Source organism: Brassica oleracea, chromosome C8 (assembly GCF_000695525.1).
Source record: "Brassica oleracea var. oleracea cultivar TO1000 chromosome C8, BOL, whole genome shotgun sequence".
NCBI classification, from domain to species: Eukaryota; Viridiplantae; Streptophyta; class Magnoliopsida; order Brassicales; family Brassicaceae; genus Brassica; species Brassica oleracea.
Genome location: NC_027755.1, coordinates 35,463,299 through 35,474,557, shown reverse-complemented (window position 1 = coordinate 35,474,557; position 11,259 = coordinate 35,463,299). Strand labels below are relative to the sequence as shown.

The 11,259-nt window shown below is 35.7% G+C and overlaps 3 protein-coding genes, 1 long non-coding RNA gene and 1 other non-coding gene across 5 annotated transcripts; 3 read left to right on the top strand and 2 right to left on the bottom strand.

Moving 5' to 3' along the window:
- Positions 1-550: 550 nt before the first annotated feature.
- On the top strand, positions 551-2,306 carry LOC106309279 (calmodulin-binding transcription activator 3-like). Its single transcript, XM_013746323.1, has 4 exons — positions 551-564; positions 669-1,704; positions 1,788-2,105; positions 2,178-2,306. Exons 1-4 carry the CDS (start codon positions 551-553, stop codon positions 2,304-2,306), a joined length of 1,497 nt encoding a protein of 498 aa, XP_013601777.1.
- A 1,115-nt stretch (positions 2,307-3,421) lies between these two features.
- Positions 3,422-5,339, bottom strand: LOC106311365 (ubiquitin carboxyl-terminal hydrolase 4). The gene is made up of 5 exons (XM_013748560.1): positions 5,077-5,339; positions 4,771-4,881; positions 4,508-4,609; positions 4,203-4,382; positions 3,422-4,107 (listed from the first exon to the last, which is right to left on the bottom strand). Exons 1-5 carry the CDS (start codon positions 5,191-5,193, stop codon positions 3,526-3,528), a joined length of 1,092 nt encoding a protein of 363 aa, XP_013604014.1. The 5' UTR covers positions 5,194-5,339; the 3' UTR covers positions 3,422-3,525.
- Positions 5,340-6,330: 991 nt separating this feature from the next.
- On the top strand, positions 6,331-6,755 carry LOC106311370. The gene has a single exon (XM_013748566.1). The coding sequence runs from the start codon at positions 6,378-6,380 to the stop codon at positions 6,753-6,755; it is 378 nt and encodes a 125-aa protein (XP_013604020.1). The 5' UTR covers positions 6,331-6,377.
- Positions 6,756-7,722: 967 nt separating this feature from the next.
- LOC106311373 lies at positions 7,723-8,225 on the top strand. Its single transcript, XR_001264002.1, has 2 exons — positions 7,723-7,851; positions 7,939-8,225. It is a non-coding gene; the product is annotated as an uncharacterized LOC106311373 (long non-coding RNA).
- Positions 8,226-9,941: 1,716 nt separating this feature from the next.
- Positions 9,942-10,026, bottom strand: TRNAM-CAU. The gene is given in 2 exon segments: positions 9,942-9,977; positions 9,989-10,026. It is a non-coding gene; the product is annotated as a tRNA-Met (tRNA).
- Positions 10,027-11,259: the final 1,233 nt, after the last annotated feature.

Genomic DNA, 11,259 nt, shown 5'->3' with positions numbered 1-11,259 from the left:
AATTAACAACTAATTCAATCTTCGTTGGACTGAAGTGATAAAGAATGCATTAGAGGATGAGGACCTAGCGATGTTGAATGCGTCACAGTTTGGACAAGTCTTGCAGATGAGGTCCTATACCTTCTCTGTTATGCTTCTTCATTATTTTCTTGCTCGACAGTTGGTTCTTGAGAAGGACTCTGAACTCTGGTGGCTCTTTGTAGGGAAACCAATTTGTTATGCTATACAAGCTTTGCTTCTGTAACGGGCCTCAATTGTGAAGAAATACGGGACGCTCACCGTGAGGCGAAGGGTTCATATCTGATGTGTAGGCATTGCTATTTATATACCATACTATTTATATACTATACTATGTATTATACTCTGTCTTAACCCATTGCATATTCCATGTCTCTTGAGAAATGTAAATAGATGACTCATGTATTATGGCAGGTGGATTTAATTTGTTGTAGATTTGGGTTGCCTATGTATTGCGTTTTATATTTCCCTAATTTGGGTTTAGTGTTTAGTGAGAAGTGTTCTATTACCATCCTCATTAGCTTCGTATTTCATGTTACCCATAAGGCATGTAAATACATACCTCCAGTATTATAAGAGGTGGATTTAATTTCCCAAGGTTTGGTTTGCCTATCTTTTGGAGTTTATATTTACCTAACTTGACTTTGGAGAGTTCCCTTTTATGTTACATGTTCCAACAGATTAGCGTGCAGCGAAGTGCGTGAGTTCGAGTATAAGGTCTTGGAGTCTCAAGCTTTTGGAAGAGAAACAGACGAGTCTACTGAAAGCCTTGAAGCAAGATTTGTTAAACTCTTGTGCTCCAAATCTGATTCCCCGAGCTCGAATGCTAGTAGTGATCTGTCCCAAGTGAGCGAGAAGATTAGTTTACTGCTTTTCGAGAACGATGACCAGCTTGATCAGATGCTAATGAATGAAATCTCTCAAGAGAGTATGAAAGAAAAGCTTTTGCAGGAAGCTCTGAAAGAAAGCTTGCACTCTTGGCTTTTGCAGAAGATAGCAGAAGGTGGAAGAGGTCCGAATGTGTTTGATGAAGGTGGGCAAGGTATATTACATTTTGCAGCTGCTCTCGGTTACAACTGGGCGTTAGAACCGACGGTAGTAGCTGGAGTCAGCGTCGATTTTCGAGATGTAAATGGTTGGACTGCACTTCATTGGGCAGCTTTCTTTGGCAGGGAGCTGGTGATTGGTTCTCTCATAGCTCTCGGTGCTTCTCCCGGAGCTTTGACTGATCCGAATCCAGATTTTCCATCAGGTAGCACACCTTCTGATCTAGCCTACGCTAATGGTTACAAAGGAATCGCTGGTTATCTCTCGGAATACGCCTTAAGGGCTCATGTTTCTTTGCTCAGTCTAAATGAGAGCAACGCAGAAACATCTGAGAGTGCTCCTAGCCCGTCCAGCTCGTCGTTGACAGACTCTCTTTCAGCTGTGCGTAACGCTACGCAAGCAGCAGCTCGGATTCATCAGGTCTTTAGGGCTCAGTCTTTCCAGAAGAAGCAGATGAAAGAGTTTGGAGTGTCGGAAGAGCGTGCTCTTTCAATGCTTGCTCCTAAAACACACAAACAAGGACGGGCGCATAGCGATGATTCAGTGCAAGCCGCTGCTATCCGGATTCAAAACAAGTTCCGTGGTTATAAAGGAAGAAAAGATTATTTGATTACTAGACAAAGAATCATCATAATACAGGTAGGTTAACACAATTTGATAAACTCTATACCAGTGGTCTTGGATTCTTTATACTGAAGTTGTTAAAACTGGCAACGTTGCAGGCTCATGTAAGAGGTTATCAGGTTAAGAAAAACTACAGGAAGATAATATGGTCGGTGGGGATATTAGAGAAGGTGATACTGCGTTGGAGAAGGAAAGGAGCTGGTCTGCGTGGGTTTAGGTCAGACGCACTTGTTGATAAGATGCAAGACGGAACAGAGAGAGAAGAGGATGATGATTTCTTCAAGCAAGGTAGAAAGCAAACAGAGGAAAGGCTTCAAAAGGCTCTTGCAAGAGTTAAGTCAATGGCTCAGTATCCCGAAGCTAGAGATCAGTACCGTAGATTTGTTAATGTTGTCAACGACATCCAAGAAAGCAAGGTAATTAAACTGACCTCACTATTAGTCTTGAGCTTTAAGCTTGTGTAATGAAACTTAAATGTTTTTGTTCAGGTTGAAAAGGCTCTTGAGAGTTCAGAAGAAGCAACTTGTTTTGATGATGATCTAATAGATATTGAAGCATTGTTGGGAGATGATGACACTTTGATGTTGCCCATGTCCTCAACTTTGGGGAACACTTAGATATTGTGATTATCACGTTACTAGATTAAGATCCGCGCCTTGCGCGGTATCAACATTATATATATAAATTATTTTATGTATATATATAATAATAAATATATATTAAATAATTAAAAGTCAATAACTATTAAATATATAATTAAATTGGTGCGGACATATAAATCAATTTTATTAATCCAAAAAATATTTTTTTTTTATATTTGATAGGATATGTTATTAAATTTAAATGATACTAGCATAGATAATATATTTTAGTATATTTTTAATATTAATGTCTATTAAATGATGATTTCTACTCATATAGTTTTTTTTGATCATTTGTATCTTTTATAGAAAAAAATTTAAATTACTGATAACAAAATTTTCATCGTGGGATTAATAGTTTTAGTAATTTATAATTTAAAAAAATAGTTGTCAATGATCGTTCAAAACTTTTATCAAAAAAAATTGTTCAAAGTAAATTTTGAAACTAAAATATTGTATTTTATATGGTTTATAGTTTAATTTAAAACGATATATATTTATCTTAATAATTAATTAAATTAGACTTTTTACTTATATAATTTTTGTAATCATTTGTATTTTGTCATAACAAAAATTTTAAACCATGGATCATAAAATTTGAATGTGAGACTTTTAACAGTTTTAGTAATTTATAGCCGTTTGTAAAAATTCAAAATATAACATATACATAAAAATCTAAATTTTTATTATATGGTTATTGTGGTTGTTTAATTTATTTAATAGTTTAAAATTAAAAAAATATGATAGAAAATACACTATTTTTTATCAAATCTTTATTATTCAAAATCATTAATTGTCATATATACTTTAGCCACATTAGGCTATTCCGTAAATTTTATTTAAGGAAATAATAAAGTACATTAATGATGAATTTATTATTAGTTTAATAAAAAATTTATTATATAATTAGATGAACCAACATATTTCTCTAATGATTGTAAGAATTATTCTAGTGATGATATGTGGATACAAAAAGAAGTTGTAATGCTTCTCAAATAATATATAGGGAATGTCATTCATTATTACTCTAATTTATATATTTGAAAATATAAAACATATGTTAACTTATAACCAAACAGTGTAATCTTTCCATTAGTATACAAACTTTCAGTTTATTTTAGTCAAAAGAAAATGACTTTTTTTTATTTCAAGTCACGAAAAAAAGCTTCAAGGAGAAATTAAGACGGAGAGGCCTCTATCTTGTTCCGAGGCTCTCATAGAACAAGATGTAGCCATGATCAGTGTTGCTGGAGTACTCTTGTGACGAACCAAAGAATGTTTGAACAGAAGATTCTTCAATCATTTCAACATTCTCATCATCAAAGAAGAGCCAATGGTTATGTGATTTCACGAGGCTTACATAGTGACCGTGGTTGGGACCGGTTCCGACATGAACCACAACTGCAAAGAGAGAATACTCAGTGTCCGCGTATTCTTCCACTGTGTTGCTCAGTTTCAGTTCCAGTGGGAAGACAACTCTGTAAGATAGCTTCTTGTAGCGACCCAACTGTTCAATGTATTTGAACCGTTTCAGATGTATGACTAAGATGTGTGGTGGCTTCTTGATCTTCATCCTCTTCTGTGCTTCTTGTAAACTGCAGCATTTGTCACAGAAGAATTTGTCTTCAGCGTGAAGAGTCTCGGTGGAGCAGAAGTTGTTCAAACAGCTAGTTATGGAGCTGTTCTGTTCAATATCAAGGCTTAGGTCGAGGAATGTCTCGTCTCTTGCTGTTACTGTCTCACACCGCAGACACCTTGTCTCGCTGGTTAGTATACCCTGTAAATGAGTTTGCACATGCCAAAACACCTTGAGATCACTTTTATGATCTGGTTTGGTTTGGTGACTAGAAAATGCAGGAAGTTAAGCTTTACCTGAAAGATCTTGTGCACCCATGTAACAGTAGGCTCTTTATGAACACCATTTGCCTGAAGAACTTTCAGTCCATTTGAAATCTTTTCAGGAGATGATGAAGTTTCATTGTCCGTTTTTGCCTCTTTCTCTAAGATGTCATCAAGTTCATTTAACAAATAATTCAAAAACTCGTGTGCATCCTGCATGAGAATATAGTAACACAACAATTTTAATCAAAACGCTATGTTTCTGTTTCAATCACAATTTTAGTTAGGAAAGGAGTTTTGAGAAGATAAGGCAGTAACGGAAGGTCAGGTAGGGGAACCTGATGCATATAACTCCGGAAAAGCACATTCTGTTTCTTCAACCTCTGTACAAAGCGCTTGGGAGCAATAACTCCTGTCTTCTTCTTCTTCTGAGAACTTATCTATTGGAAAAATAAAAAAAGGGGCAATAAAATTAGCACCGCCACAATGTCCATATTATCTGTAGTGACATGATGCTTTCAACACAGGAAAAATAAAACAAACAAGAGTTAACGAGTGACTGCTACACCAGAAATGCCGATGTGTTAGGGATCATAATCACCTGAGAAAACAAATCAGCCAAGCAGGTCAAGAGATTCTCCTCACTTTTATTATTATTTGTGGAGTAGTATTCAAGCAACTGTTCACGAAAGGGAGCACAAAAGTAAAGGGCCTGCACAAGAGGAACAGTTCATATCATAAAACGATTAGTTGACAACACTTGACAAAGACAGAACACAAACAGATCTTCAAAATTGTGCACAAAGACAGAACCTAAGATCAACCATAAACGCAGTCCTGTCGTAAGCTTCTTAATTACTTAAGAAAAAATAAAAACCTTTTTTAAAGAATGGAATGAGAAGGAGACCTGCAAAACACTGTTACAGTAACAAGTGTTGCCAAAGTTTTCGAAGCCAAAGTATCGTTCTCCCTCTGGGAACTGCTCGCCCAGTGCTTTCTCCAGTTTTGAACCCGCCACGCCCATCAGACCTAGCAAACACCGTGATTTCAAATCTGATTCCGAGATGAGCCAATCAATGAATGATTCTTTCACTCGGGAGATTTCTGATTTCGAAACTTGCAAAGTGCCAACAACAAGAGGATCCAAATATATACTTTTTTCTTTTAAGGCCAAATAAGTTGATAACTGTCGTCCAGTTTCTTAAAAGGAAAGATAAACAGTACTAATTAATACGCCAATAAAAGACGGTTAGTAATTTGCTTCTTTTTAAAAAATTTGGATTAGTAAAGTTTCGTGACAAATTATCCTTTAGCATTTTCCAGATTTATACCAATTTTTTTTATATGATTAAAAAGTAACACTATTACTTAAATTTGATTGTTTCCTAACCTAAATATATATATTTAGTATATGGTAATTTTTTAATGTTTTATAAAATTGACTTTTCCTACATATTATATAAAAAATTGACTTCTCTGAACTTTATTGTATATCACTCAAATTAATAATTACTATATATATATATTTATAAGAAAATATATGTTGGATATTGCCAAGTCTAAAGATTGGCTGGACTAACCTTAATTAACCGACCAAGAAACCATTATCTTCTTATTTTTGTCCTTTTTGGAAGTCAGAACTTGTCCCTTGACATTTTGGATTGTAATTAAGGTTTTGTTTTTCTGTTTAGAATGAACAACAAAACATATAATTGCGGGGGTAAAATGTTAATTTTATTCCTTTGTTATGGCTGTTCTGCGCATTAAAAATTATATACTGTTTGGTTGTAATCTGTTATATAAAATAGTGTTAGGGTGGATATGAACATGTTTCACATTACTCATGACAACACTGTAATTTTATACTTTTTCTTGAAATGAAACTAGTATTCATTCCTGTTTCAATTTGCAAATGGTCTTCTTCAACTTTAGAGAGAATCACGAGAACGTTATTTTTGTTGTTGTTCATATTGCTTTGTTCAAAGCATTTGACATTTTAGAAATTCAAATTCAATTCAACGGTTTGATTTGTAAACCATTATTCTCGTGCTCTTTTGGAATTGGTTTCAGGGGAGAAACCTCACGTCCGAATATGCCTCTATATATATATATATAACGTGGTTAGCCACACGTACTCATTAACACAAGAAGAACTCAAAAGATTCCAAACAAAGCATACTACATTCTTACAGTCATTTTCTGCTAACGATGGTTTCGATGGAGGCTTTAGCGATGGCAGGAGAGGGTTATCAAGAATGGGGACTTAGTATTGATGAATGGGAATATCAAGAATCCGTCGTTCCACCTCATTTGCTTGCAGAAGAAGACTCTTCTGAAGAAGACTCCGAAGAAGAAGAATCTTCTGAAGAAGACTCCGAAGAAGAAGATCATGTAAATGACGATAATAGAGATTTCGATGGCGTAGAGGCTAAACAACATGTTACTTGTGACGTTAGAGCTTCTTCTGTTGGAAAATTGATTGAACAATCTATCTCACATATAATCGTTCACCTCAAGCAGATTAAGTTATTAACACATCTTCTTGAGAACTTTTTGTTTAGCTATGTTCTTGATTTTCTTTTGTAATTGCGTTCTGTTGGGAATTCATTTTTGTGTGCTTAATAAAGAGTGAATTGACTGTATAATGTAAGTATATATATATATATATATATATATTCAATTTTGAGCAATTGAATCAATTGAAAGAAAGGTAAAAGGTTAATTTTTAATTCGGTTTATGGGGTTATATTTTTCTTCAACAAATCATAAAACTAGTGTCTGGTGGAGACGATAACCAAACCAAAATTCACCAACTGACAATCGAAAAGAAATGGTACGAATAACTCATATACGATAGAGAAAACAAACTAAATAAACTGAGGTTCACTAAACTTAAAGGGAGGCATGGTCGGTCCTAACAAGAATAGCAGAATTCTAATATCCTCCTTGACCTTGTATCGATTATTTGGCCCTTGTTAATAATCTAATCAAAAAGTATATGTGTGTAATATTTTGCTATAAAACTGTAATTGTTTCAAATCTCATAAATCTTTTGGCTGAGTTTAGTATTAATCTTTTCACAAAGTGATTCGTCTAGTATATACATAACTATTTTCACAAAGTAAATAAAGACTGAAAACAAAACTAACAGCGAATATAATAAAGCTTCCTTGAACGTAAGTACGTCTTTTGAGTGGATGTGCGGATGGACCCTAACTTCCGAGTCATTCACGTCTCATTCTTTTGATAAGAGCACACCAGAAGAAAAGTCTCGTTTTCACGTTCCATCTTTCGAACAAAAGAACAAGAAAACCGTGGTGTATGATCATATATAAGTTCACGAGAATCACGACTCTGATGTTAATTATTACGACACACCATGCGTGGCGTATCTATCAATACGTAATATCTTACGCCATCACGCATTTGAATTGCGCCATGCATATATTTCAAAATCTGGTGTTTAATTACAACGAGTACGTACAAGTTTGTGAATCCATTTCATAAATATCTAAATAGAAAATCAATCTCTTGTCTTCAACCAAATATTCACGATACTTAATCATCAAGTTGAAATCGACGTTAACATGATATGTATAGCAAAACCGAGTTCAGGGTTTGGTGATGTAATTTTTATTAAAATACCCATATCCAACGGTCGAGATGACTGTTTGCAGAAAAGGTATATTTCTCTTCTAATCTTTTTGACTAAAATTTCTCTTCTAATCTTACCAGTTTTGAGGAATTAATACAGCTAAATGTTATACAGAAAAACATACTTCCTATGTTTTAAAAGATAACTTGGAGTACGGTGTAAACTCTTCTACCTTGAGTTTGATGTCTACTGAGAACAAAATTACTATTATTTGGCTAGTTTGAATTTGAGTTTCGCCCTAAACAATTTACATGGTATTCCAGTAATAGATGATCTAGCTATCCTTTAGCAGTAGTTAGAAGGCAACACAAAGTCGGGTCAGACATGTGTAGTATTCCACTAAATATTTTTTTTCCAGGACTAATCGAATAAGGCATATATATGAAAAAATATATTAACTTTTTTTCTAATATATGTCAAACTTGAAAATCTACTAATTTTAAACAGATCGAAATATTTTAAATTTTATTAGAGACAGCTTGGGACCCAAGGCCAAGCATAACTTCTATTTTGCATACAAACTGTTATGGGCCATCAAAACCCTTCTATGAAGTGAACTCCAATGAGTATTATTAGGATATCTCTAATTGAGTTAAAACAAAGTCAATTCTTATGCTCGCATATGTTGTATAATGTAGTAATCCATATATCTCATTTTCTGTGGAGTTTTGTTTTTTCCACTCTGTACGAAGTCCTGTTTAGAGAAAAAAAAAAACAAACACAGTTTCTTAGCTTCATGACAGCTACTAGTTCCAAACTCATAACCAAGCCACGGTTGAGAAGAGATGTGTACATACCACTACTACTAAATCCAGAACGGATTGTTCAGCGTTGTCATCGAGAAGTATATACACACCACCATACGTTTCTGCTGGAGGAACTTCCTCACAGATCGTTTCAGTTTCTCTCTCTCATGGAACTTGCCATCGCCTATGATTAGTACAAGTTGTTGAAGCGGGTTGCTCCCAGAAGAGTGTCGTCTTGTGCTGGCCAGATTCTCGAGCATTTCGTTCATGTTTCCCATCTCAAGCTGTGACATTGCTCGGCACACAGTTGCCAAAGCTCTAATTGCAAACTCACCACATCCACTTTCAGACATGCTACGCGAGTCATCAACAGCTATAACGGACCTGGTAGTCACGTTTGTTCGGTTTTGTCCTCCTCAACCAGATTTTTAACTTTCCGATAGTGACTTGCTATGTATGGAATAACCTTCTTCATGTTGATCCTTTTACCCGTTCTGTAATCACCACTGAGCTTGCTAGCAATTGTTGGTTCCACGACGAGACGAAGCTGCTCAGCCAGCTCCTGAGACGGTCTCGTAAGTAAGTAACTCGCATCTCATAACCAAGTGGTTACGTCGGCACCGGAGAGCTCTCCACACCGTGCGGCAGGGGCTTGCTCCGGAGACGGACGCGTGAGAGAGAGACTAAACGGATAAGCCTCAAAGTACCGGTGGAGGTAGCCGGTTAAGAGTGAGAGGAGAAAGCAATGAAGGGAAGAGATGAGCGTCACCAGGCGATCTGTTTGTTGTTTTAGAAGTTGTACCAGACCCGGTTCTGAAACGGGACGATACCAACATTCTCTACCCCTGCAAGATATCGTATGTTGATGGGGACGACGGGGGATTTGAAAGTACCGGCGGGGACACAGCCGGGGACGACGCTGATGATGGCGAAAAAGGGAGTTCCGTTGGTGAACAAGAGTAATATGAGAGGGGATCAGCTGGTGAGAGTGCAAGTGGAGATACCAAAGTGATTGAGTAAAGAGGAGAGGGAACTTGTTGAGGAGCTTGCTTATATGAGCATGAACACGACTGCAATAGTAGATGAGGTTAGAAAGAAGAAAAAGAAAGTTTTGACGTTTGTTAATTGATTATTTTATTCTCTATTAGCTTCTTCTTGTAATGGTTCTTGAACTGGAACAGCTTTAAAGAAGCAAATGGAGGAAGATGATAATTGTTCTCTATTAGCTTCTTCTTGTGATTATTTTATTCTCTGTTTTAAGTTTTCTTCTGGTTTCAAGTTGTGCATAGTTAAAATTTTACAACTTAAAACAGTATTTGCCTTTTGCTTGAATCACTACTATTTTTTTTTTTTTTTGAAACAAAAAGAAAGTGGGGTGAGAGAGGCTCGAACTCTCGACCTCAGGATCACTCAATAGCTATGAGACCTACGCGCTAGCCAACTGCGCCACCACCCCTGTTTGGTTATTCATAACCGCACAGAATTACCAACACTGTTTGCAGTATAACTTCTTTTTACCATGAATACCACCAATCTTTGGTGTCAAGTTCATGACAGACATTGGTTTTTAATAGTCTTCAAAGCTTTTGTCAATATACTAATAAAAAACTTGGAACACCATATATCACCAAAAGGTTGATGAGAGTGAAGACAAAAACCTTATGCAAGTTGTGAATTTTTGAAGAGCTTTCACTAAATACTGAACTCTAGTGGTTCACAAGTTTTTGTTGGAATGAAAAACTTTATAAAGATAGAGAAAGTGTTTAAGTGTTTGAAGAGAAAGAAGTTTTGTAAAGAAGAAAGCTTTTATAATTTAGAAGAAGATTTTTATTACTTAGATGATTCTTACAAACTTTGATATTTTTTGGTGATACAAAATGAGAAGAGAGTGGAGGTATTTATAGTCTCCAAAGTACAAAATATCTTACATATTTTAATCTTAAATCTAGAGAATTCTACTAAAATATCTAGATAATCTTATCCTAATTATCTAGATAATTCTACCAAAATATCTAGATTTTTTTATCTTATGGAGGCGGAGATTTTTCTAGACACTTTCTAGAATTTGGGTTGGGCTAAACATGATTAGTGAGTTGTTAGCCCAATAATATGACCCAGATCAAGTTTACTTTTCAACACTCCCTCTTAAACTTGATTTGGTTACTCAGAGTAAGCTCCTCATCTTGATAAAGTCTTCTCGCTTGAGTGGCTTGGTGAAGATATCAGCTACTTGATCATTTGTCTTCACATACTCTAACTGCACATCCATCTTGGTAACACATTCTCTAATGTAGTGATAACGAGTATCGATGTGCTTACTCCGATCATGGAAGACTGGATTCTTCGCCAAAGCTATTGCCGACTTGTTATCCACAAAGATCTTTGTTGGCTCCTCTTGTGGTAGGTTCAACTCCTTTAGCAAGTTTCGTAACCAAATAGCATGGCAAACACATGAAGTAGCTGCCACATACTCCGCTTCACAAGTAGAAAGAGTGACAATTGGTTGCTTCTTTGACATCCATGTGAAAGCGGTTTCTCCAATGAAAAACACGAAGCCACTTGTCCTTTTACGGTCATCTACGTCTCCACCCCAATCGCTATCGCTATATCCAACAAGCTTGTAATCGCCAGAAATAGAGTAAAACAAGCCAAAGTTGATTATACCTTTGATATAGCGTAGGATCCTCTT